We start from the raw sequence: 24,980 nt of genomic DNA, 5'->3' as shown, positions 1-24,980 counted from the left end.
ACGCAGAGTCGACGAGACTCGCCAGATGCACCTTGCGAGCTCGATGGGGCTGCCTTCCATGGAGCCATGGATGGTGGATGGTGGAGGGTAGGTCGAGGGTGGAGCGGTGGATATCCCAGCAGGCCGTCTCGGGGACAGGGCCAATCATGGACGGCCACCTGCTGTAACTGCGGGAGATGGTGGCATCTGGTGCAGCATGGCTGCATCGAGGAGAACGCCATAGCCGCATCCGGACCCTTTCTGTTGGCGACCCTGCCACACGGTACAGGCCAGCCCGACCCAGCTCGGCGGATGGGTGCAGGTCCACGGCAGACGAACCGCTGCCCAACACCCCCAACATCCCCTGCGGGGGCCGTTCGAAGAGGGGGAGCTCAACCACAGCGCCGGGACGTGGAGGCAACTCGAGCGAGCCCAACAGCTCGGGGCGGCGTTACCAGCAACCAGAGTGTCGGTACTGGCGCCCGCCAAGGCGCAACAAATGCGATGGGTGGCCAACATCGTCACAGCTCACCACACTTTGCAAGCGAGGGGCCGATCATGATCGGGGCGCACTGGAGCCAGACGAGAAAGTCCCGTCGACCTGCCCGGAGAAGTGAATGCAACACTGCAACACTAGGTGCACCTCCCGGGCGAGAGGGGCAAGGAATGAACCCGAGATCGGGTAGAACCCCGCTGTTGCTGCTGCTGCCGCGTCTCGATGATACAATGTGCGATAATACGATGGAGAGGAGGGGAGGGCAGGGGAGGTAGACCGGCAGGCTGGCAAACTGCTGGCAGCCCCGTGAGGGGCTCCATGTTCCTCAAAAAGGGCACATCCTGGTGTCCCGTCGTGGTGGCGCTGCGACCGACTCGGATCGTCCATGCAGAGATCCTGCCTCGCCAGAGTCAGAATGGGCAGGTGGGCGGAGCGTTTGCAGGAAGAAACTGAATCAGATACAGTAAGGAGCGGTCAGACAGCCGGCAGTGCCAAATGAGGGGCAGAATCGTATGTGCGGCCATGGAGCGTGCCCGCCGGTTGTGGAAAGAGCGGATCCATGGAAAGCGAGCAACAGCGGGGCACATGGGCTCGCGAACTCGAGAGTCTGGTCCGTGCAGAGTTCATATCCATCAGTCCAACAACGCGCCATCAATTACCCACGTATCCACACGGTGCAGCGGCACAGTAACTCACGGGCCATCCAACAGTGTATTGCTCCCCACGTCGCGTCGTCGAAGCGCGTCTTGCAGTGGTGCGTGCATTGTCTTGGTGTAAGTCTTGATTCCACCACACCAACCCGACTATTTTGCTAGACGCCAGACCCGACTGAATCCGTGCCTTTTATGTCCTAGATTCGACATTGGGGCAATTCAACAAGAGCTTATACTCTTGGTGCCGCCCATAACACACCTACACTATCCTTTCCAATCCAATTTAATTTAAACACCAAAAATCACGAACGCACCGCGTCCTACTCAACCACGACCGACACTCCCGCGTTTACTCTACCAACCTACCTAACCTGCCGATCAATCTCCCTACCAACCCAACCCAACCCTCAAAAGAGAGAAACCGTCTCCATGCCCGCCCTCAACACCACATCCCAACCCATCAACTAAAACAAAACCAACCCAACCAACTCACCCACCATGTACCTCCCCCGAACGCTCCTCTCCAAGCTCTACCAGCACCTGCAACAAACGCGCCACCCGCTCTCCCCGCCCGTGCTCATCCTCGTCGCCCTCGAGCCCGACGCGCTGTGCGCCTGCCGCATCCTGACGCGCCTGTTCAAGCACGACTACATCCCGCACAAGATCCAGCCCGTCGCCGGCTATGCCGACCTCGAGCGCGTCGGCCGCGACCTGGTCGCGCCCATGATCGAGGCCCGGGGTGGCGCCGGCGGGGTGGTGGTTTGTTTGGGGGTGGGGGGTATGGCGGATTTGGGGGCGGTGTTGGGGTTGGAGGGGGATGACGGGGAGAATGGGAATGGGAATGGGGAGGGGGGTGATGGGGTGGGGTTTGGGGGGGTGGAGGTGTGGGTGGTGGATGCGCATCGGCCGTGGAATTTGGGGAATGTGTTTGGGGGGTTTCCGTTGGAGCCTGAGACGGAGGAGGCGACGACGTTTGCCGCGAGGGCGCCGATGGGGGTGAGGGCGGGTTGTATCGACCGGGCGTATCGGCCGGGTAAGGGGGGGATTGTGGTGTTTGACGATGGGGATATTGAGGATGATTTGGGGAAGGAGAAGGAGGCGTATCTTGCGCTTGTGGATATGCCGAATATTGAGGATGATGGCGAGGATTTGGGGGATAGTGAGGACGACGAGGAGAGCGACATTGAGGAGCCGCCAGTGGTTCAGACATCACGGGCAGGGCAGAAGCGGAAGTCGTGGGACTTCCTCGACGAGGATAGTGAGGAAGAGGATGATCGCCCGAAGCAGAGGAGACGTAGTAACTCGGTGCGTTGGGTTTTGATATCTCTTTTTTGTCACGTCTGGCTAACCTCATCCAGTCCACTCCAATTCCAGACTCGCCCCGGCGCCCGGCTCAGCGCGGCCTCATATCGCTCAGAGACGACGCCATCTTCTCGAGCGACGCCTTGGAACCCCCGACCCCTGCCCAGCCGCTACGGGCACCGTCAGCGCGGACGCTGAGGCGGAAGCTTTTACGTCTACGGCGCAAGAACGAGGTTATACTAAGAGACTACTACCGGCTGGGCGCTTCATACTCGGAACCCGTTTCTTCCATGATGTACTCTCTTGCCTCGGAGCTCGGTCGCGAAGACAATGACCTCCTCTGGATGGCCATCGTCGGAGTCTCGTCAATGGAGCTCTATGGGCGCTCCTCTGCTGGTATCGCGGTGCCTGTTCGCAGCGCTGACCCGCGTCCCGCCACCGGCTGGATGGGGATGCGCGGCGCGAGGATACGGCAGCTCTTGCGCGATGAAGTGCGACGGTTGAACCCCCCTGAGATTGGTAACGGCCGAGTCTTGCCGGAGAATACAGGCATCATCCCGACGACCGCTCGCAGCCCCGAAGACACGAGCATCCGCCTGTCGCCAGAGCCCAAGTTCCTACTCATCAGGCACTGGAGTCTCTACGACAGCATGTTGCACTCCCCTTACCTATTCTCCCGCCTCAAGACCTGGAGCGAAACGGGCCTCAAGCGGTTGCACAAGCTCCTCGCCAAGATGGGCGTCAGCCTGGTCCAGTGCAAGCAGAGCTACGCGCACATGGACATGATGCTCAAGCGGGAGCTGCGCACCAAGCTCCTCAAGTACGCCTCCCTGTACAACCTGGACGAGCTCGTCCCGACCATCGACACGGACGGCAAAGACCGAGGCGGCGCCAAAGACGGCTGGGGCTTCGTGCGCAGCTGGGGCTGGCGCGCGACCCTCAGCGCCCAAGACGTCGGCGTCGTCATCGGCGCCCTCCTCGAAGTCGGCAAGAACACCATCGCCTCCCCCTCCTCCTCCGACCCCTCCTCCACCAACAACAACACCTCCCAAGACCTCCCCACCACCACCGTCACCACCACCCCCGCCGCCAGCGAAGAATGGCTCCCGCGCTTCTGGGAAGCCTACGACGCGCTCGAGGACATCGAGTCCCTCAAAGCCGGCCTGCCCACCGCGCTCTTCCTCCACCGCGCCATCTTCACCACCGGCACCACCGTGCTGAAAAAGAAGCAAATCTCCCACCTGCGCGCCTTCCGCATGTGCGTCGTCAAAGACGCCGCCCCCGACGCCGCGCTCTTCAACCACCCCGGCGCGCTGACCAAGCTCGCCCTATGGATCGGCGAGGCCCTTGCCGAGCAGGAGCGCGAGGCGTCGGGCGGGCGCCTTGCCCATGGCGGGCGGGGCACGCCGCTGGTGGTGGCGAGTTTGGATGAGCAGCGTGGGGTGTATGTGGTGGTGGGTACGGGGGGCGGGGGCGGGCCGGACTCGGCGTTTGGGGATCGCGAGGCGGCGCGGAAGAGGGCGGTGGAGAGGGAGGAGAGGGGGAAGGTGAGGGAGGAGGCGAGGAAGGTCAGGGAGCGGGTGAGGGAGGAGAAGAGGGCGGCGAGGAGGAGGTTGAGGGAGGAGGCGGCGGCGGCTGCTGCTGCGGGGGGTGATGGGGAGGTGGAGGCGGAGGAGGAGGAGACGGAGAGCGAGGAGGAGGAGAGTGAAGAGGAGGAGGACAGTGATGCGGATGAGGATGAGCAGGATGGGGCGCGCGACCGGGGGTATGGGCTGAACCGGTTTGGCACGGCGTTCCAGGACGTGGTGGGCGAGACCAACGCGCGGGTGCGCATTGACAGCTTTGAGCACTGCGTGGTGGAGGTGAAGAAGGAGGATCTGGGTGGGTTTCTGGAGAGCTTGAGCATGAAGGCTGTTGTTGGGTGATGTGGATGTGATGCGGGGGCGAGGGGTCCGGGGGGTCTGGTCTGTCTCTTGTATGGGGGGCGGCGGGCGGCGAGCGGTGTGGGTGTAAGTGGGTGGGGGGGTTATGGATGGATGGATGGATTGGCGGTCTGGGGGGCGGGAAATGGCAAAAAAGTGGGCTCGTTCTCTTGTCTTTTGCTTTGTTTTCGGCGCCCGGAGCCCGTCATTATTACCTACTCCCTCGAGTGTCTTTTTGTTTGCTTTAGATCTCCCCTTTTTTCTACTGGTTTCGGGTAGCGCTAAGATCCATATGATGATGGCATGGTAGGATGGAAGCATGGCGAGGAAGGGTCTGTTGGGGGCACGCATATACATGTACTGTACAGACCACTGGTAACTAACTAGGTAGCTCTTTCCCTTACGGATGATACATCGGAATGGGAGCATCTTTTTTCTTGATCATCGTCCAGTAAATATTTACTTACGCCCTCATGCAGTTGCTTCAGTAACCGCTACCAACTCGCCCTCGGCTGTGTCACCTCGTCCCTCGCACTCCTCTCGCCACGCGACCACTGCTCAGCAAGCCCGTTGCACGATTCGGGATCCCGATGGCGAGTGATTGGCGGGCTGCGTTCAATTTTTTGTGCTCTTGGCGCGTTGCACAGCCACGATGGGGAGCGGGGGTTGCAAGAAAAAGGACCCCTCGTTCTCGTTTTTGGTGTTGAGTGTCTGGAGTCTCGAGACAACATCAGGCAAGGCGGGAAGAAGCTGATTGGTGACAATTCTTGCGGTACATGAGACTACATTCCCCCCTGTGCCGCTGCATTGTGTCACTGTGCAGTTGGGCATGTGTGTGTTCGGCCCATGTTCCCGTCTTGGGGTTGGTTCTGTTTTCTCAATGGAGGTGCTGGTGTTGGTTTACTGTGTACGGTGGCGGGCAGGGTGGACACGGGAAGCCAAGCATCAAGATAAGAACCGCGGACTGGTCTGATGATGCACAGCGTGACAACTCGGGAGGCGGTGGATGGATGGTGAGGCCTCTTTTCTTCAAAGAGGGTGGGACAAAAGATGGCAAAACTTCCAAGTCCCTTCTCGAAGATCCGGGCCCACCTCCCAGATGCCGAGCATGTCCAGAACCGCACCCGCTGCTTGGGTTGTCCCTGAATCGAAGCCCCTCATTGCCCCTCGACCCCAAAGCTAGCCTCGTGAGCCGCACCATCGGGATCTACCGTGTACCTACAGACTACTGTGAGAGTTTTGTTGAAGGGTCCCGAAGGGGTTGAGCTGGCGAAACAAATGATGGATTTTGATGCTGCGACGTGCCCGACTTCTTTGAATGGATTTCGTGCCTGGCTATTTATGCATGTCCACATCTTGTGGAACAAAGCGCCCTGACGCCGGGCAAAAAATAAACCTGAAGAAAAGCGCTGTTGGATCTCCTCCCCCATGCCTTCGGCCCCCTCGGGACAGTGCAAATAGGGCCGTGCGAGCCGCCCCCCGTCTTGCTCCAATAAGTGGGACCACCCGCAAATCGTCACAGCCCGGTCTCAAACTCCCGGTCCTGTCCCTCCGCGCCTGGACTTTGCCCTGCTCTCGCATTGTTGCTCCGTAGCCCATCATCCCGCCAGCGAAGCGCCGAGTCCCCAAAAGCCCATCTTCCTTCCTGCAAATCCACGTCTTTGGCCAACAGATCTCGACGAATCTCTACCGCCTCCTTTTTCTCTTTTGGGAGCTATTTCTTATCTGCAGCAAAGACACGCATCTAACCGAGAGTACCTTACATAACTCAAGAACAAGCTCGAGCGATCTGCGGAACCGCCCAATCGAGCCATTAATTGACCAAACAATCCTTGTCGCAACGCACCCCTCGACCCCTCACGGCGCTGCCAGCGTCAGGACAACTGGCCACGGCGGCAACAATCACCCAACTGGCTTTCAGATATGGGCAATCTGTGAGTGGGAAGTCGAACTCGGGGTCTTCTGGGTCCCGGCGCATCTCCAAGTTGAGCTAGTGGGGAGAGGAGAGGGCCGTGGGTTGGCGCTTGTGAAAGCGGCGTTGACCCCCCTCCCGCGGCAACCGCTCAACGCTATCGCAAAACCCGGGAGACCAGCGCCCTGAGATCGTGTATGGAGTGCGTTGCTGACACACTCCCGCCCGCCCACAGACAGTCGAAGAAGCTCCCGGATGACCAGCTGAAGGAGCTGCAACGGTCAACCAACTTTGATAAGAAGGAGCTGCAGCAATGGTATAGAGGTGGGTTACCTTACCCAGCAGCGCGCGGCGCACCCAAACCCGTTTAAAGACCACAAAAATTCTGACCAGCGTCGGGGCACGCGCAATAGGTTTCCTCAAAGACTGCCCATCGGGCATGCTCACCAAGAGCGAGTTTCAAAAGATCTACGCTCAGTTCTTCCCCTTTGGCGACCCGTCCACCTTCGCCGACTACGTTTTCAACGTCTTCGACACGGACAAGTCCGGCACCATCGACTTTAAGGAGTTCATCTGCGCTCTCAGCGTGACTAGCCGCGGCAAGATGGAGGACAAGCTCGACTGGGCGTTCCAGCTGTACGACATTGACGGCGATGGCAAGATCAGCTACGAGGAGATGCTCAAGATTGTCGAGGCGATCTACAAGATGGTAGCCCCTCCCCCACCCTCTCTCCTGCCCACTCCTCCTCCCCAGTCAGCGCCACAACCCCAACCAACCAACAAACACACTAACCATCTTTTGTCACGTGCACAAACAGGTCGGCTCGATGGTCAAGCTACCCGAGGACGAGGACACGCCCGAGAAGCGGGTGCGCAAGATCTTCCGCATGATGGACAAGGACGAGAACGGCAGCCTCGACATGCAGGAGTTCAAGGAAGGCAGCCAGCGCGACGCTACCATCGTCTCGGCCCTCTCGCTGTACGACGGGCTGGTGTGACACCGCCCACCCAAGCGCGTGGTGGTGGTGGTGGTGGTCCCAACGGGAGAGTTGGAGGGGGAAGGGGGAGCAAGGCGGGAGGGTTACCTGGGTATGAAGGAATTGGCGAACGATTCCCGGGGCGCGAGTACAACAACAATAACTATGGTTTGGTGGTTTATGCAGCTCTGGCGAGAGAGTAGCTGCGCTGCTTTCTTCAACCAGGCGGCCTCTTTCTCCCTCCTACCCTGGGGAGAAACTCCCCCAGCAAGAAAGAGGTGGGCGGCATAGTCACCCCTTTCCCCTCCCCCCCGCCTCCCGATCCCAGGCCAGAGGTGTATGTATGACCGCGGCGCCGGTCGACACTTGAGAGATTTTTTTGTGAAACGGGGACGGAGAGGCGCAGTCACTTGGCGCAGCGGTTTGGGGCTGGCTGCAAAGAGGTCTCTGTAACTCGGTTGTGCGTGGGCGTGTGTGTGTGTGTGTTTTAAACTAGCAATTCCTCATTTTTTTTTTCTACCCTGATTTCCTGGTTCCGTCCCAGACCGTTCATGTTGCAGATGTTGTTGATCAAGTGTACCGTTATGCTGACCCCTGCCCTGTCCTGTCTCTGCCGGCGGCAACCTCGCGCGACAACAACAATGGAACCTCACACGCCAAGATTATCATCACCACATGTAGCTAGCACCCTTGAGACAACGAAATAATTGTATCATGATGCTAAGAGGTATTTGTAACTGAACGCTCTGAAACGAACAAAAACATTACGGTAGCTAAAACCAGACCAGACCAGACCCGACCAGACCGACCAGACCAAGCCAAGCAAGCAACCATCAGGGTAGCCCGTTACGTCATATCAAAACATGACCAAAAAACGGACTCAACCTAGAACCATACCAAGGGAAGTGTATATCACAAGTAATAGTCACAAAAAAAAACGCTCTCCAATCTTACCCACCTCCGCTGCGTCTCCGTTGCATCCCCATGGGATCTCCGCCGCCATGTATTCCATACTTCTTCTCCGGAAACACACGCTTAACTCGAGGCGCCATAGGCCTCGTTCACCTGGGTCCTGTACTTGTCGAGGATGCCCCTGCGGTTGAGCTTCTGGGCGGCCGTGACAAGAGCCTGGTAGAATTACAAGTTAGCCAATCGTTCATTTTACTTAGAAGATATTTGAATGGGTAGGGTCCTTACGTTCTGCGGCGTCCACTCGTCGTCGACGACGACCACGCCCTCGACAATCTCAATTCCAGAAAGGCCGCCAGCACGGCCCGCATTCTGAAGCTCCTTCAGGACGGCGCCCTGTAGCTTCTTGTCGTGGACCAGGACCTCAAGACCCTCGCCCTCGACGCCGATCGCCGCGGCCAGTTTCTTGAGCGCAGGCTCGGCCGGGACAATGATGGCGATGGGCTTGGCCTGCGTGGGATCGGCGTAAATGCAGATGTTGGCGACCACAGGAGCCGACCGGTAGGTGGCCTCGAGCTTCTCGAGTGCAATATACTCGCCGTTTAGCGTCTTGACCAGGTTCTTCTTGCGGTCGATGATCTTGAGGTGGCCGTTCTTGTCCCATTCGCCAATGTCGCCCGTCTTGAACCAGCCGTCCGCGGTAAGGGCCTCGGCCGTCTCTTCCTCGTTTTCGTAGTAGCCCGTCAGCACCGTCGGGCCGCGCAGCCAGATCTCACCCTGCGGGTTCGGCTTGTTGGTGGCGAAGTAGCCAGCGTCGGCAAAGTCAACCAGCTTGGCCTCGATCGAGGCCGTCATGGCGCCGATCGACTCCGAGGTCCACTCGAGCGGGTTCTGTAGCGTGCCCATGGCCGACGTCTCGGTGAGGCCGTAACCGATGATCATGGGGCAGATCGACATGCTGAGGAATTTCTGAGTCTCCTTGGATACCGGGCCGCCAGCGCTCAGGCACAGCTTCATACGCCCGCCCGTAGCCTCCTTGATCTTTTTGAACACCACGGCATCCAAGATAGCGCTTCCGGGCAGCCCGGAGGACATCAGCATCTCCTTGAGAGACAGTGCTCCCCAGAAGAGACCCCGCACGACGGGGCTGCCGGCGTTGACCTTGGCGATGATGCCCTTCTTGACCGTCTCCCAGACGGCGGGCACGCCAATCAGGACGGTAGGCTTGAACTCCCGGATATCGCCGCTGCAGTTGCGTACCGAGGCGTCCGAAAGGGTCTTGGGATTACCATAGCCCAGGGTGGCGCCCCAGTAGATAGCGGCGTGCTCAAAGACGAATTCGAGGATATGCGCAAGTGGCAGGTAGGTCAGGAGGCCGTCGCCAGGTCCAATAAACTGCTCAACGACAACGCTTGCGCCCGCAACTGCAGATTTGATCGGTCAGTTCCATGTTGGCAATCGCAAATCCAAGGCGGGAAAACTTACCAGCCGCGATAACAGCCGAATGCTTCACCGGAACACCCTTCGGGGTGCCAGTGGAGCCCGATGTGTACATGATGCAGCAAAGGTCGTCAGGTGTTGGCGCAACGACATCGACGGGGTTCTCCTCGCCCATCTTCCGGAGCTCTTCGAAGCTAAGAATGTTGACGTGCGGGTATGATGCCTTGAGCTTCTCGGCGTGTTCCGGGTTGAGCTGGTGCTGGTCGTTCCAGACGACGGTCTGGACGGCGGTGGCGACGGCGAGCACGTTGGTCAGGGTGGGCAGAAGATGGGGATCCAAAAAGATGACCTTGGCCTTGGTCGCCACCATGGAGTAGCGAAGGCCCTCCTCGCCCAGCGTGTCGTAAGCGGTCACGATGGGCATGCTCTGCGAGCCGGCGCCGTGGGCCATGGCCAGCCAGTTCTGGCTGGTGGCGGCGTAGACGTGCACGCGATCATTCTTGACGAGGCCTAGCTTGCGCAGACCAGCGCCGAGTTGGTGCGTCAAGCGCTCGTAGTCTGTGTAGCTGATGTACTCGTAGGGGCTCATCTCGAAGAAGGTCCATGACTTCTCGACCTCGGTTTCTTGGCCGTTGACGAGCTTCTTGATCATCTTCTTATCCTGGTGCGTGCGCACCAGTTTGCGCGAGCCCATGCACTTGGCATTACCAAACTTGGCGACGCTCGCGCGGACGAGCTCGTGGACGGTCGTGATTTCGTCGTTGGGTGTGGTGATGAGGCCGTTAACGGCAAGAGGGTGCCTACGAACCGGAGTCTCGCCCTCGACGGGCTGCTGGCCGGGTACTTCGACCGAGAAGGGGCCCTTCGCGGACATCCGCGGGATCAGATGTGTCGGCTTCGCCATTGTGGGTGAAACGGGAGTCGAGAAGAAAAAAAAAAGCTGATCGAGGAGCTAGTTGTGGTAGGTAGGATGTTTCGTTTTTCTGGATCGTCGGGGACTCGGTACGAATAAAAAGAGCTCGGAGATCGGAAAAGCCCCGCTGCGACTCTGTCACTCAGCAACAACAGCTAGGATATCTCAACGTGCAAGTCTAAGTGTGCTTGGATTGATGAGTGCACTCGTCGCTCGGTCGAAGGTCCAGCGACTGAGCTTGTAAAAGATGGGTGATTGTGTATATTGGGAGAAAAGGAGCGGAAAGAGCGCGAAAGTTCAGACGTCGGGATCCCCAGGGACAGGGAGAGGCAAGGGGTTTTGGCAAGAACTGCACCCGAACAGAGCAGAGAGCTCCTGCATGGTCCTGTTTGGGGAAAGCTCAGTGGCCCCATGTCCCCACAAACTTAGCCGGGCTGGGGCTAGGCCGCGTCCTGGCAGGCTGGGCGTTCCACTCTGAGACCTTCCAAGAATTGTGGCACTGGTCACGAAGGCGACGCTGAAGCAAGTCACTGGACACAGGGACGCAGACACGCAGGCAGCGATGGCCGCCTAGGTACCCTGAAGGCTAGAGAGAAAGAGGACGCCCAGGTCCGAGGGAGGGGAGGAGGGAGGCCCAATACACAAGCAAACAGGATAGTTATAACTGCACTTGAAAGAACAAACTTCGGGTCCATCGTTGATGCATAATGCCCAACCCAGTCCCGCAAGGCGTGTTCCCGCATCACAGATACCATTAGAACTTGGTGCTAATAAAACGCGGAGGGGACAACCTAGAAATCACGTCGGTATGGAAAGGGTAACCTGAGCACGCACACGTAGACAAGGACGCAACCCCGTGACTTCCAAAGCTGATGATTTTCCAGCCTCCAGGTTAACCAACGAAATCGCCTTCAGCCCTGACAGATCGCTCCCCTTGGCATAGTCCGTCCAATCGTAGGGTGCGACGATTAGCATCCATTTCGCTGGCGGCCTGCGGCTGTAGCAGACCATCCCCTGCAAGCTTGACATCTTCCCCGCATTCAGTCCCAACTTGTGGTGCTTGTCCCATTGCTCTCTCCACTTTACGGCTATCGGAGAGGGATGGGGATTTTTGGGGTCAATGGAAGGGGTCCGTTCTTTCCGAATTTTTGTCGCGCTCAGGTCGTGTCATGAAGATAATCCAGGGAAGGGATGCCATGAAAAGGGTGTTTGGTAGCGACGCAATGTCGTTAGCACCTCGAACATTGCGACGTCGCATCACGGATGCGGTTGGTTTTAAGCCCCCTGCGGCGCACCTTTGACGCGGATAAGAGCTCTACCCAGTTTGCCAGTGCAAACACTCGGGTGCCACCCGACGGTGCCCAGACGTGCCAGGCCAGGCCAGGCCGAGACTTGCTAACGCCGAGCTAATAATCGTCTCTCGCCTCCACATTTTCCAACATTATGGTTTTCTTGGCCGAGACTCCCGCGGTTTTCTGAGACTTGACAACCCGCCATTATTGGACAGTAAACAAGGGGCAACAACGTAACCATGAAGCTGCAGCGTTTCTTGCAGTCACTGGGCACGCCGGTGCAGGATGCTGAAGAAGGTGGGAAAAAACAAACACAAACATGCAACCGATGTGTGACTAGAGGCGGAGTGGAGGGGACGGAGGGAAGCATGCAGGGACATACATACCCCAACAATGGGAGGGATATATCTCGGTTGCCTTTTGGGGCCATTCGTTAACACGGCCTCGCCGTCGCTCTAGAGACATTCGAGTTGTTTACACAGGACCTGCCCTCACAAAACCTCGGTTTCATCGATTCGAGAGCCACCACGCTGGAGCTCACCGTCGCAGGGCGAGACTTGGTGATCACCCAGTCTCCAGGCATTCTCTCATCCAACCGTGCCGGCGGCACCACAGGAGCCGGTGCGTCGAACCCCAACAAAACACCCCCAGCCCAACCACCTCCGATCCTCACCTATATTGATATTTTCCCCCCTCTTCCCATATTACCCCCCTATCTCATCACGTCCCATCCCTCTCCCCCCCCCACCGCTAACACCCCCCAAGTAACCTGGAAAATAACGCCCCTCTTCGCCGCCTGGCTGGCCTCCCCCCACAACCCCCTCTGGACCCACGCCCTCCTCACCCCCACCTCTCGCGTGCTCGAACTCGGCTGCGGCATATCCGGCCTGGTCGCTCTACTCCTCGGCCCGCGCATCACACGCTACGTGCTCACCGACCAGCCCTACGTCGCCAAGCTGCTCGAGCAGAACCTCGACGCCAACTGGCGCGCCGCCTCTTCTTTCTCTTCCCACTCCTCCCCTTCCCATTCCCCCTCCCCTTCCCCCGCCGCAAAGTCCACGCCCAGCAGCAGCAGCAGCAGCAAACCCACCCGCCGCTCCCGCCCCCCGACCACAGCCTCCACCCCGCGCCGGGGCGGCTCCCCAGCACGCGCCGCCAGAACGGGGGTTGTATTCACCCCCCTCGACTGGGAGACCGACGCCGTGACGCCGGCACTGGCGGGGCCGTCCGTAGCTGGGACAGGGGCGACGGCGGGGTTTGACGTGGTGGTGGCGTGCGACTGCATCTACAACGAGGCGCTGGTCGAGCCGTTCGTGGCGACCTGCGTCGATCTATGTCGGCTCCGGCGGGGTGGCGGTGCTGACGGTGGTGACGGTGCTGAGGGGGGGCAGCTAGAGCAGGGGGAGGCGTGCGTGTGTGTGGTTGCGCAGCAGCTGCGGGATCCGCTGGTGTTCGAGGCGTGGGCGGTTAGGTTTGCGAGGTCGTTCCATGTGTGGCGGGTGCCGGATGAGTTGTTGGTGGGGGGGCTTAGGGCGAACACGGGGTTTGTGGTGCATGTGGGGGTGTTGAAGGATGATATTAGTCTAGAGGCGATAGGAGTCGCCGTGGGGGAGTAAGTACGCGGATATATATCATGGGATGGATAGCAGGTAGCATCCGTCTGTGGTCATCATCATTGTGTCCATGCCGAGCCATCAAATCAACTCCCACCGCACCATGAAGGCATAGCTATACCCACACCGTCCCTTCTTCCTCAGCCACTCCTCCTTGGTTAACCCCCTCGCGCTCTGTCCATCTATCGTCTCAAACGCAACCAGCAAAAGCTTCTGCCCCGGCGCGCCGAGGTCTCGCGCGTCCACGTCCAGGTAGTGCCAGAACCCGTCGTTCTCCAGCGGGACGATGTCATCCTTCCTCCCATCCTTGCCGTTGAGCTTTAGCCCGAACAGCATCTGTTTACCCCTGCCGTTCTTCTCCGGCCGCCAGTGCTCGCACAGCTTGGCAAACTGGAACCGCACCGTCCCGCCGCTGCGCACGTTAATGCGCCGCTGCATCGGCGCGAAGTTGCTCTCGTCCAGCCCTTCCCGCGTCGCGTCGCCCATCCACTCGGCCGGCTCGTCGCCGATGGGGCCTACAATGTACTCCTCCCACGACAGCGCGCGGCCGTCCTCGCGGTACCAGTGCCTCTCGTCGGCAGGGAAGTGGCGGGTGCCAAATTTCTCGTTGCTCATGGTGAAGCACTCGGCAGCGAAGCGCTGCGAGTACTCGCCGTTGCAGAGTGCGCCGGCGCCCCAGCACGGGTCGATCAGCTTCCAGGCGCCGCCGTCGATGCGAACGGCGTTCCACGCGTGGCCTGTGGGCTTGCGCGGCGGCGGCGGCTGCCCGGCCTTGACGGGGCTGAACCCGAAACCCTTGCCGTGACCCGTCACCACTACGCACCCCAGGCCAGCCTTTACGGCGATCGCCTCGTACACGCGCGCGTACCCTTCGCAGACGGCCTTGCCTGAAAAGATGGTCTCGGTTGGGGTTAGCCCGCGCGGGATGCAGTTGTTGAAGAACCCATGCACGTCGTAGACAATGTTGTGGTGCATCCACGCAAAGATGGCTCGCGCCTTGTCCGTTGGTGAAGAGAACGGCGCGCAGAGTGTGTATGCCAGGTGGTCGATGGGGTCGGCGGCACCGGCGCCGCGCGGGATGGACGAGGTGGGGTGCTGCGCAGCCAGCGTGTCCGGGCCAGAGAAGTCGCGGCAGATGAGGCAAGATTGAGGTGACGCATTGGGAGGGGCCGCTGTTGCCGGGGCTGTTCGGCTTGCTACCGCGTCGATTTGGGCGACAGTTGGCCGGGAACTGAGCGGAATCGGGGGTGGTACTGGGGGAGGTGAGGCGCCGGAACCGAAACCGCTTTCAAGCGCTGACTTGGGCCGGAAGGTAGACGGTGGAGGAGCCATGCGCCGGGCTGGAAGCGCGGGCGATGCCTGCTCGGGAAGAACAACGGCTGGCGAGTTGGCTGGCCTCGAGGGCAGGCGGGGAGGCTGAGAAGGCGAAGGCGGGTCGGCAATGCGCCTGGGCGGGAGCGAGGGCGTGCTATTCCCATTCACAGCTTCTTTCGCTTTTGCCTTGGGGGGCAGCGGTGGCAGGTTAGCTTGTTCGAGCGGCGGGGGTAGCCTTCGTCGTGTTTGCGTCTCGGGTCCTCCATTGGTTTGGCTCAGCGACAGACTCGATACGGTAGATAGCTGAGATATATCCGAAGCGTTTGAGTTCCTCCTAACAGAAAGCGTCTGCGTAGAAGGCCGGCGTGTGGGTAGATTTGGCGGGGTCGCAAGCTGTGAGTTCCGTGTCGGCAGCGGAGGGGGTGCAGGACGGCCCGACGGAGGTTGCGGGTGATCGCCATTCTCCTGCCCGGTGGTCCGCCGTGGAAGAGGTGGCGGTAGCTTCTCGGTGGCAGCCCGAACGGGCCGGGGCGGGATTGAAGGACTCTTCTCGGCCGAAACAGTCTCGGATGTCGTCGTCCTAGTAACGTTTTCGGTCAAAGACCGGACCGGGGGTGGCGGGGGTGGGGGTCGTTTGCCAGCAGTTGATGGGGGGGGAGCCTGGAAGTTCTTCTGCTGGTTGAGAGCAGCAATGCGCTCAGCGAGCGTAGTGAACTGCGGCGCCTCTTCATCGGCCATTTTTGTGATTGTAGATCGGATGTCTTGTCGCTTGTGGTTTTGTCGGATGGACCGACGTTAAAAAGCAACTTGAATTGGACTGTGCCGCTTCAGCGCTGCTGTGGTAGGCAGGACTGAGGCTTGGATGATGATCAGGAAACGGATTGGTTTTCAGCTTGTTAATTGGCCCCGTCACAGTCGGTTTCTATCAATCAAACCCAGACGAAGGATGAGTGAAGGAAGGCTCAAGCGGGGGCGACTGGAGCCTGGGTACACAGTAAGAAATGCAACAACCAAAAAGTTCAAGCAACAGGACCAAGTAAAAATTAAATTGAAAATTGAGCAAAGAGAAAAAAAACGATCGGGCAAAAACAACAGTCGAAAACTACAAACAGAAGGCAAAACAGGTCATACAGACGTATATTCTCAGAACCAATAATGTTTGCTTGAAGGGTTGAGCACTTTCTTGGGGGTCTTCTGGTCCTTCAGGCAGTGGTTTGGTCGACACACGGGGAGTCTGGCCCTTTTTGCCCCACGAGGGGGTTCGCGCTTGACTCACAAACCCCTGTATCAAACCGCCAAACTCACCCCACATTCAAGGTTGCTTCCCCAATCGTGGCCCCACTCCCCGGCCATAGTGGGCGCTAAGCTACCCCGGCCACTTGCCCAGACATCCCGCTGCCCGCCATATCCATGCACATCGACCCTGAGATTCCTCCGCATTCATCGACTTTTGCAAAGACGTTCCTGCTTCATCCCATCTCTTTAAGGTCCCTAACCATGCCAACAAGCTGACAAACATCATCTGGACGCATCGGCCTTTGTTCAGAGTGTGGATCACAATTTCCTGTTGAGGCATTGGATTTCAAAACCACGAAAGTGCAGGGAGTTCTTGAACAGTTCCAGGTTGGCCAAGGATAGCCCCGCTCCAGGGCCAAAAGTTACAGCACCGATCTCTACCTGCCCGGCCTAGAGGTAGTGTAGGTTACTTTACCTTGCCTTACTTTGACAAAGTCGACTTCTAGGTACATACATTATACGACTAGCCTGCTAGACTCTTTTCGCCCTCGTCTGTTTCGCGCAACACCAACCATCCGCATCCTACACTACATCGTCCTCGCATCGACCTTCCGTCTCCGTTTCCCCACCCTGACCCGACCACAACACGCCGCGCCATGGCTTCCATGGCCGCCTCCCCGGCGACGCAAGATGCCCTTGCGGGCTCAACAGCACCCCGCCCCTCCAACTTCATGGACTTGCCGCACGAAGTTCAGAGGGAGATCATCAGCCATTGCCCAAGGCGCGTTCTAATCTGCGTGGCCCTGGTATCAAAACACTTCCGCGACCTTGCTGCCGCCCAGCTGTACCGAGACTTTGAAATCGTCTTCCCGGACGAGGAAGATCCCCAGTTTGACACTCCGGTCGATCCTCTTGCCGGCGGATTCGACACCTTCGTCACGAGTGACTACAACTATGCGCAGTGTCTGAGGAGTCTGACTTTCGACACACTCTATATGGGCGACAAGGCCGAAGGGGCCTATCGCCCATATTCAGCTAACTTGAGCTGCGGGAAGTTCATGAACACTCTTCTTCTTCTGACATTGCGCAAGGCCCGGGCGCTTGAGTCTTTTACGTGAGTCCTTCGCATCTAAACGGTCCCCGGCTCGCTGTGCCCGTGCGCATTTACAACACATGGTCACGCACCGATACGTTGCGATATGTCTTTCCCGTGCCAGAGGCTGACATTCTCTCCCCAGGTGGAACATTCGAGTTGAGCTTAGCCGTCCAGTCTATAAAGAGCTGCACCAGATCGCGTCCTTGTCACACGTTCATGTAAGACTCCAAGCAGGACCTTCGCAATACGAAACGCCCCCGCCCCTTCCGTACAACCCGTCCCAGTCGAGCTCCCCGCCGGGGCCAGCCCACGGCGCGCCCATAGCTTCCCTTCCTCCCCCCGCGCCAGCATTTGGGCTCATCCCCCCACCCCCTCCCCAGGGTTTCTATGTGCCCACCTCAAGCATGCTTCCGCCCCCATTGCCTAAGCCACCTCGTGCTAGAGCTCCGAAGAAGGTGGCGGTGGGCAAGGAACCTCCAACTCTGTCTGGCTTCAGGGATCTCAAGAGTCTTTCTGTTCTCGACATCGACACCCTCGACATCGTATCGGAACTCCAGGCCTGCCTGCGCAATTCCGCGGGGACCCTCACGAGTCTCGAGCTATCCTTCTCGGAGAAACTTGCCTCGTCGGCCCGGAAACCCACCGACCCCGAGCCCGAAGACTCGGATCAAGAGGACGAACTAATGCCTATGCCAACACAACCGCACGGACAAAACGATGAAATGAGCGGACCCGCTAAAGCTTTTCGCGCGCAGGAGGAGAGAAAGACGCAAGATTTCATTCTCGGCAGGATTTTCGACGTGGAGACCACGCCAGCCGAAAAGCTTCAGGCGATTGTTGTCGATTCTGAGAAGAAGAAGAAGGGCAAGATCAAGACTGAGCAGGAGGTGGTCGACTTTATTAAAACGGTCGCTCCGAAGGTCTTGGGAGAACTGAACGGCACGAGCGATTTTGTGGCTTCGCCCGAAACTATTGATCTGTTTGGTGTCGCGGCTCGAAAATACATGGACGAAGCCAAGTCGCGGAAAGAGAAGCAGGCCGAGAGTTCAGGCGGAACAGGCTCCTCTTCCTCCGGCACCGTCGAAACGCCCGATACCAGCCCTGCAGAGACATCTGCAGAGCAGGTATCCGCAGAGGCGCCTGCGGAGGAAAGCGCCCCGGAGGTGAGCCTTTTCGGCGAAGCGAAGGAGGAGAAAAAGGACGCAGACCCCGATGACATCGACATCGAAGCACCCGAGGAACAGCTCGCCATCGACCCCGAAGAGCCATCAGCAGTTGATATTCAGGCCGAGGAAGAAGAAGCCACGCCAACGGTGGTTTCTCCATCTACGGCGGCGGCTCTTGTCGACACCAAGGCGGAAGAATATGCGAAGGTGATGGCTACATTAGAATCGCGAAAAGCTGACTTCAAGGCTTTGGCTGAAGAACTGGAACTGTTCGAATCTCAAGCCAATACCCTGGGCAAGGAGATTCGGCGATGGCGCGCCAACAAGTCGTCCAACGACATAAACCATCTTCGCGAGGCTGAGTCGCAACTACTAGGGCTCACACGAAGCGTGCGCGACATGCAAAAGGAGATCAGCGCGTGCCAGATCGCGATAGAGAGCGCCGAGCTGGGACCGCCTGGCGAGAAGGACTCGCGCACCGAGCAAGCTCGTCACATACGCGACTACATTCGGCAAACGCGGGGCGTCGCCCTCGAATCCCTCAGCATCTACCTCATCCCCGTCAGGGCGTCGGTCCTTTCCAAAGCGGTGGACCTACGCGCCCTCCGACACCTGACGCTGCTCAATGTCGGGATCCAAGCACCTATCTGGGCTCTGCTGGACAGGGAGAACAAGGAAGCGCCGCTGCCTTTGCGCAAAATTTCCACCGACAACGTCTCGCACATCTTTTTGAGCTTCGTATCATCTCTCGAGGAGCTGCACGACCTCTTCTTGCTTGAGCGGGAAATCAAGGCCAAGCCCGAGAGCTTTGCGCCCAGGACGCAAGTGACCATGGACCAGATCCGGCGATTGGTCCTCAAGAAGCACATGCCCAAGCTGCGGCGCCTGATGATCAAGAACATGGCCGACACGAGCTGGGATGTCGACGATAAGACCGTTTTGCTGTGTTGCAGACAGGGGAAGAAGCTCGAGGAACTGGCTTGCAGCATGAGCATACGAGCCATGGTACGTCCCCCTCCCCCACTTTGCCCCGGCTTACCTCTATGTACTGACTTGCGCCGCGTGAACAGCACTGCCTGATGCAGCACTTGCCCGGCCTAACCACCCTCCGGGTTCTGCATGTCATCCACCTACGCAACGACGACACGTGCATGTGGGTCATGCGCGAGACGAAGCGTTTCCTTATCGACATAGTCTCGCACTACCCTGATCTGAAACTTAAGTTGGTTTCGATAGATGAAGATGACCGCGTCGATAAGCTCGTGCGGTTTCCAGAGCCTAAGAAGACTACCCTCGAAAAGGAGGGCGGAGGCGGAGGCGGGGACGGGACGACGGCTGCCAAGGGGAAGCAGAAGGCTCTGACCTCGATTCCGACCCTGATATCGACGGTCTCGGTCAACGCCCTGTTGGACTCGACGTCGGGCGTGGAGCTGGATGTCCCCGCGCTCATTGCGTCGGAACTGGGGGGGTTGGAGGAAGAGTCCTCGGACGAGGAGGACGATGAGTCTAGTGGGCAGAAGATCGCCGTCTTTGAGGGGATTGCGTTCTGCGAGGTGGCGGATGAGGCGGTGATCTTCAAGAAGGAGGTTGTTACTGGCCGCCTCTGAGTGTCAGTGGGAGGTGTCTCCTCCTGGTATGGGGAGGGGGTCCAGGATGGTAGGATAATGGCTCGTGTGAAGAGGCGTAAAATGGGATATCGAGGCGAAGAGTGGTACGGAGGTGGATGGGTTGCATCGGCAATTTTCTTTTATTTTTCTTTTGGTCATCCTGGTTGTCTGTCCGTCAGCGCGCTGTGTTGTTGTTGCTCATTACGGATCTGTTTTAGTGAAGAGCGAGCGGAATACCCCTTAGTATTGCGATAGTTATTGATGGACATGATTACACCGCCTGCATCGGATGGGACGGGCCAGTCTGGCTTTGAACTAACTCGTAGCCCAAGGCGCCGGTTGGAAACACAAGCGAGCGCGGCATTTGGGCGTGAACCGTTGAGTGAGTTTAGCTTACAGTCAGAGGTAAGATACTTGCTGGTTCTCAGGATCCGGCGGGTTTATTATCTCTCTGTCTCTATAGGTTGTGTTGTGTCTGGAGGGAGTGAGTGGGAGGGGGCTGTGTAAGTGTCCAGATGAAGCGAAACGCCGCGCCCAAGTTTTACACCCACCAAGCCACCCCCTCAGATACCCGCCGGCCCCCTGTCATCATGGTGCCTACCATATAGTATATCAATCGCAGTGGCCTGGCCACCCGTTTCATCGAGACCGAGCAATTGCGAAATTCAGAATTCCAGGCAAACATGAAATGCAGCTTCTTAAATTCTTACAGCCATCACCTAACTATCGTATCTTTCATTGTCGCCCGCACCATGCATGCATTCTTAACCGTCCATCCATCCGTCCTATGCATCCCATCTTATACCATCCCATCCCGTCCCATCCTATCCAATGCAATGCTAACCTTTAATGCTATATGATTCAACAAACCCACCCAAACCAGCCACCCGTATGTACCAGCATACCATTCGCATACAGAAACACCACACCACACCACTCACCACTCACTCGCCCGCTTACAACGATGGAGAAGCAGCGGCAGCAACCAACCCATCCCAAAGCGGCGGAAGACACCCCGCGCCCATCAACGCCCGCGGCACCTCAACCGACGACGACGACAACAAACCCCCACCAACACCGCTCCCACTCCCCCCCACCGCGACCATCGCCTCCCTCTCCCTCACCCCGGCCACCACCCTCCCCACAACACTCAACGTCCTCTGCGCCCTCCTCGCCGCCTCCATCCCCAAATCCAGCCCCAACCCCAACCCCAACTGCCGCCCCCGACTACGCCCCCTCTCTCCAACCACCACCCCCCCACCAACACTAACACCAAAACCAACATCCGCCAACCCCCCCCGATGCAACGCATCCGCCAACAACGCCGCCGCCGCCGCCCTTGTATCCGGGTCAGGGGTATGCGTGGCGACGAGGTAGAGGGGGCCAAGGAGGTGGGTGTGGGCGTCGGCGGTGGGGGTGAGCGGGGGGGTTGGGGTGTCGGGGGTGGTGGCGGAGAGGCGGGAGGCGAGATGGAGGATTGTGGGGAGGAGGGTTGGGTCGGGGTTGGGGTGCGGGTTGGTGGGGAGGGGTTGGTGGTGTTGGGGTGGGGAGGGGAAGGGGGAGGTTGTTATTTGGTGGTGGTGGTGGGGGAAGGGTTGGAGGAAGGGGTCGAGGGTGAAGATGCCGCTGCCGCCGGCGGTGTTGGCGATGAGGAACTGGGCGCTGTGGAAGTGTATGAGGGTGAGGTACAGGCTGGCGAGCTCGGGGCTGGTGGGGTCGGGCATGCCGAAGCGGAGCGGGGAGAAGAAGTCGGCGATGAGGGCGCCGAGGCGGGCGCTGCGGGCCACGAGGCAGGCTTGGATGCGCTGCTGGGCCGGGTCCGACCAGAACAGGGCCGAGGCCTCGTCCCCTGCGGCCGCGGCCGTGGAGATCTCGTACAGGCGGGCTACGACGTCGTGTTGGAAGCAGGACATGGCCATGTGGGCGTGCGGGACATCGTGGAAGACGTTGTAGGTGGAACCGTCGTCAAATCGGCGGGTGAGATACCCGCGCCCCGAGATGACGGGTTGGATGCCGTGGGTGAAGAAGCAGGCCGACAGCTCGAACCGAGCGAAGAGCTGGACGATGTCGGACATGTGGAGCGAGTCCCGGCTTGATGGCCAGGCAAACATGGAGCCATCGGCGAGGCAGTCAAAGGTGGAATCAGGGAGGGATTGGAGGATACGCAGGCCGTTGGTGAGGTGGGTGACGGCTACCTCGTGGTTCCCGCGCAGAGTCTCAAGCGAGATAAAGGCCAGACAGCAGACGAGTGTCAAGCGGAGGCTCTCCGGGCTCGAGGAACCGGCATGGTTCTGCAACCGCTCGATGGACCGGCTATATTGTTGAATGGTGAAGACTTCGAGATCTCCACGTGCGAAGCCATCGATAACGGGCTCGTCCGGGTATTGGAAAAGCTGGTAGGCGGCAGCCAAGGCTATCACGGCGTGCTTGACGGCGTCGTCCTGGCAGCCCGTCGATGGACTCAACCTCCGCCAAAACGCTGCAAAGTTGCAGAGGTGTGCGGCAACCCCGTCGGCCGTGGCAGCCCGGAAGCGGGCGAACAGTCGCTTCTCGGTCTCGGTTCCATCGATGTCGGCCTCGATCCGTCGCATGGACCGGAGGGTCTCGTTCCACTCGCATGCCCTCACAAACTCGGCCCTTGCTCGTTCTGCCGTCTGGTTCGGATCTGGCGAGCGGTACCGGGCGAGGGCGGCTTTGTCGTAACCGTCACACGTCCGGCCGGTCGAGGTGCATCGGAGACAGGCGGGCTTCCCTTCGTCACATTTTACTCGCCGGATTCTGGGGACTGATTAGTGAACCCGAACTTGCCACCATCGGACGCTTTGCAGGCAGCGACTACTACTCACTTGCTGAGAACACAACGTTAGTGGCCAGTGTCACCGATACGGGGAAAAGAGAAGGCCGAAGCTTACCATGTGATGCAGCCAGTTCGTACCTTGGGCTTGCTAGCTCTTGTGCGTTTCCTCGGCGGGTCTGGTGGCGTCCCGGCAGGCGATGGTGACGGGCTGGACGGGTTGCTGCTCGGCTCAAGGCTCGAGCGGTTAGAGGAGGAGTGGGGGGACATGATGTCGTCGACGGCTCGGGATGTCCACCACAACGGGATCGGCAGTCAGGGGCAAGTGTTCGTTCGTATAACGGTACGACCGGTTGGTGAGGACGAGGGACGTGTGGGCAGATTTTATTCTGGCTCACATATTCATATTGAACTCTGCAGCAGGTGTGGACAACACGATCCCCGGCCTGCATCGAGATAGGGTCCATGTCCCTTTCCGGGAGGGCGGCAAGGCGGGTTGGCCACCCCCCTCCGGCCCCCGACTATTTTCATCCAGCATCATGTAAGTGTTCACCGCCTGGGCCACACGGGCTCCATTGAACCCCATCAGCCCGTCATCACCTTAATCACCTTAACGAAAGGCCAAGAAGCAACGCCGGGCAAGGCCAGGGCGCGTTGCGTGTCAGTTTGTGCCAGTTCTGTGTCAGTTGACGAACTAAGTGGTCATGGACCGACCGGGGGACAAACTCGCCCCCGCCGCACAGAGAGAAGAACGAGTCTAGAAAGGGAAGGATACTCGATGCATGTTGCCATCGATGCATGCCAGCTCTAGGCTGACCGTAAATGGGACCGTAAATGGGACCGTAAATCGGTAAATCGGTCGACTGGTTCTTTCCTGCCGACACTCGACCGACCAAAAGTCTGCAAAAGTTGGCGAATCGGCTGCAAGTCCACGCGCAAGAAAGGGCTGCCTTCCATGCCTTCCCAATGCAGTGACTAAGCGTAGCCCTGTTCGGGGAACTGACTCCGCTAATTTTAGTGTGTCAAAATGTCGCTGCCTGGTCCCCAGGTCGTTCTTGCACTTCGGACGTGGAGTTCTTTTCTTTGGCTCTTTCCTTGTGGCCCGTCTCACGGCGCTGAATAACGCTTTCTTACCTTGGGTTTGGCTTGTGTTTGACCTGGACGGCGTAGCCGATTCACCACCCCTAGGGTTCAAAGTTGACTTAGAGTGGCTCTTCCAGGGACTAGCCAACCAATGAAATCCCATGGGAGAGTCTCCTTGCTAAGTTCGTTCTTCTACATCCAACTTGGAAACTTTGCCATGTTTGGCCACTTCCAGACAGAGCCGTAGAGGTACTAGACAACACATACAAGACTAGATGGCCACTATGACAAATATCGGTCTGCCAAGTGCACGATGATACCCCCAAACCCCCTCTTTACAAGGTACATACATCGACAAATACCTCAACGTCAATCCCTGACCGTGGCTAGTAGAGCTCGTCATACAACAGACTGTCCTGTTGGGGTCCCCTCGTAGGGCCCCGTGGGCCTTCTTCCCCCTTCCAACCCTTGTTCTAGAATCGGAAGCTCAAGCGAGAGAAGACGGATTAGGTTCTGACAAGACCCCCCTCTGGTGTCAGAGGATGCCGCCATTGGACCAGTTCCCCCAGATATTTCTCAGATAAGATCAGACTAGCTAGGCAGCACAATAAAAAACCTTGCCAAGCCGGCTGTCCCTCATTGACTGGGGCCGTTGTTGGTCAAGGAAGGTGGGTGAGATGCTTGGATTTTTCGGGATACGAAGACCGGACTACGACGACAACCTCCCTCGATTGTTTTCGTAAATAGAAAACGCCTTGGCTATCCGGTAGCAAAACAGGTGGGGGTATGACCAGGGTTGATTTCAAGTGGCGTTCAAACAAGGAAACGAAAGATATGGATGGCCACGGTCAGAGAGGTATGCATGCTCGGTGTTGCGGTCTCCGTGGAAACAAATCGGAACCACACACGATTAAATCGGGTATGGTGTAGCGGTAACATCGTTGACTCTCACTTCTCAGGAGTGACTGCTCTCTCAACAGCCCCGGGTTCGACTCCCGGTATCCGAGTCACTTTTTGAGGTTTTTCTTTTATCACTCCGTCGTACGGGCTGGCCAATTGCTTTGCACCTGCCCAATCCGTCCATTTTGGGGGCGAACTGAGCGCGGTCTCATGTCGCGTTAAACATTTCTCAGATGGTTGGCGGGCAAGGCGGGCTCTCAGCGGCCTGTTTCGGGCTTCTCGCTTGGTGGTTGCCGCTTTCAAGGGGTTTGGTTGACCCCTGGATTTCCATCCAATCGGGCCATTCCGTCGCATTGAAACGGCACAGCAGTAGCGG

General features: G+C 58.6%; 7 protein-coding genes and 1 non-coding gene across 8 annotated transcripts; 5 read left to right on the top strand and 3 right to left on the bottom strand.

Moving 5' to 3' along the window:
* Positions 1-1,626: 1,626 nt before the first annotated feature.
* Positions 1,627-4,355, top strand: F5144DRAFT_490754 (CDC45 family; the record flags this gene model as incomplete). The annotated part of the gene is made up of 2 exons (XM_066785817.1): positions 1,627-2,433; positions 2,487-4,355. 2 exons carry the CDS (start codon positions 1,627-1,629, stop codon positions 4,353-4,355), a joined length of 2,676 nt encoding a protein of 891 aa, XP_066642724.1.
* A 443-nt stretch (positions 4,356-4,798) lies between these two features.
* On the top strand, positions 4,799-5,859 carry F5144DRAFT_571589 (uncharacterized protein). The gene has a single exon (XM_066788839.1). The coding sequence runs from the start codon at positions 5,129-5,131 to the stop codon at positions 5,615-5,617; it is 489 nt and encodes a 162-aa protein (XP_066642723.1). The 5' UTR covers positions 4,799-5,128; the 3' UTR covers positions 5,618-5,859.
* A 602-nt stretch (positions 5,860-6,461) lies between these two features.
* On the top strand, positions 6,462-7,262 carry F5144DRAFT_491093 (uncharacterized protein; the record flags this gene model as incomplete). The annotated part of the gene is made up of 3 exons (XM_066785838.1): positions 6,462-6,588; positions 6,678-6,973; positions 7,083-7,262. 3 exons carry the CDS (start codon positions 6,462-6,464, stop codon positions 7,260-7,262), a joined length of 603 nt encoding a protein of 200 aa, XP_066642722.1.
* An 850-nt stretch (positions 7,263-8,112) lies between these two features.
* F5144DRAFT_224827 (uncharacterized protein) lies at positions 8,113-10,576 on the bottom strand. The gene is made up of 3 exons (XM_066783165.1): positions 9,636-10,576; positions 8,439-9,574; positions 8,113-8,369 (listed from the first exon to the last, which is right to left on the bottom strand). Exons 1-3 carry the CDS (start codon positions 10,492-10,494, stop codon positions 8,277-8,279), a joined length of 2,088 nt encoding a protein of 695 aa, XP_066642721.1. The 5' UTR covers positions 10,495-10,576; the 3' UTR covers positions 8,113-8,276.
* A 2,708-nt stretch (positions 10,577-13,284) lies between these two features.
* Positions 13,285-15,642, bottom strand: F5144DRAFT_224814 (uncharacterized protein). Its single transcript, XM_066783164.1, has one exon. It carries the CDS (start codon positions 15,458-15,460, stop codon positions 13,490-13,492), a length of 1,971 nt encoding a protein of 656 aa, XP_066642720.1. The 5' UTR covers positions 15,461-15,642; the 3' UTR covers positions 13,285-13,489.
* Positions 15,643-16,411: 769 nt separating this feature from the next.
* F5144DRAFT_224760 (uncharacterized protein) lies at positions 16,412-19,958 on the top strand. The gene is made up of 3 exons (XM_066783162.1): positions 16,412-17,072; positions 17,197-19,225; positions 19,291-19,958. The coding sequence occupies exons 1-3, from the start codon at positions 16,615-16,617 to the stop codon at positions 19,825-19,827; spliced, it is 3,024 nt and encodes a 1,007-aa protein (XP_066642719.1). The 5' UTR covers positions 16,412-16,614; the 3' UTR covers positions 19,828-19,958.
* A 668-nt stretch (positions 19,959-20,626) lies between these two features.
* Positions 20,627-22,891, bottom strand: F5144DRAFT_592563 (uncharacterized protein; the record flags this gene model as incomplete). Its single annotated transcript, XM_066790373.1, has 5 exons — positions 20,627-20,651; positions 20,818-21,041; positions 21,078-21,482; positions 21,717-22,574; positions 22,763-22,891. 5 exons carry the CDS (start codon positions 22,889-22,891, stop codon positions 20,627-20,629), a joined length of 1,641 nt encoding a protein of 546 aa, XP_066642718.1.
* Positions 22,892-24,619: 1,728 nt separating this feature from the next.
* Positions 24,620-24,711, top strand: F5144DRAFT_t115. The gene has a single exon. It is a non-coding gene; the product is annotated as a tRNA-Glu (tRNA).
* The last annotated feature ends 269 nt before the right edge of the window (positions 24,712-24,980 follow it).

This window comes from Chaetomium tenue (assembly GCF_020726465.1).
Source record: "Chaetomium tenue strain MPI-SDFR-AT-0079 chromosome Unknown F5144scaffold_4, whole genome shotgun sequence".
Taxonomy (NCBI): Eukaryota; Fungi; Ascomycota; class Sordariomycetes; order Sordariales; family Chaetomiaceae; genus Chaetomium; species Chaetomium tenue.
Note: the sequence above shows the minus strand (reverse complement) of the source record. Positions and strands in the feature narration are given on the sequence as shown.

Coding starts and splice junctions, on each gene's coding strand:
- F5144DRAFT_571589 (XM_066788839.1), top strand. CDS start 5,129: ATGAGACTACATTCCCCCCTGTGCCGCTGCATTGTGTCACTGTGCAGT.
- F5144DRAFT_224827 (XM_066783165.1), bottom strand. CDS start 10,494: ATGGCGAAGCCGACACATCTGATCCCGCGGATGTCCGCGAAGGGCCCC. Junction 9,575..9,635: donor TTCGGCTGTTATCGCGGCTG/GTAAGTTTTCCC, acceptor TCAAATCTGCAG/TTGCGGGCGCAAGCGTTGTC. Junction 8,370..8,438: donor ACGAGTGGACGCCGCAGAAC/GTAAGGACCCTA, acceptor TAATTCTACCAG/GCTCTTGTCACGGCCGCCCA.
- F5144DRAFT_224814 (XM_066783164.1), bottom strand. CDS start 15,460: ATGGCCGATGAAGAGGCGCCGCAGTTCACTACGCTCGCTGAGCGCATT.
- F5144DRAFT_224760 (XM_066783162.1), top strand. CDS start 16,615: ATGGCTTCCATGGCCGCCTCCCCGGCGACGCAAGATGCCCTTGCGGGC. Junction 17,073..17,196: donor CGGGCGCTTGAGTCTTTTAC/GTGAGTCCTTCG, acceptor TTCTCTCCCCAG/GTGGAACATTCGAGTTGAGC. Junction 19,226..19,290: donor GCATGAGCATACGAGCCATG/GTACGTCCCCCT, acceptor CCGCGTGAACAG/CACTGCCTGATGCAGCACTT.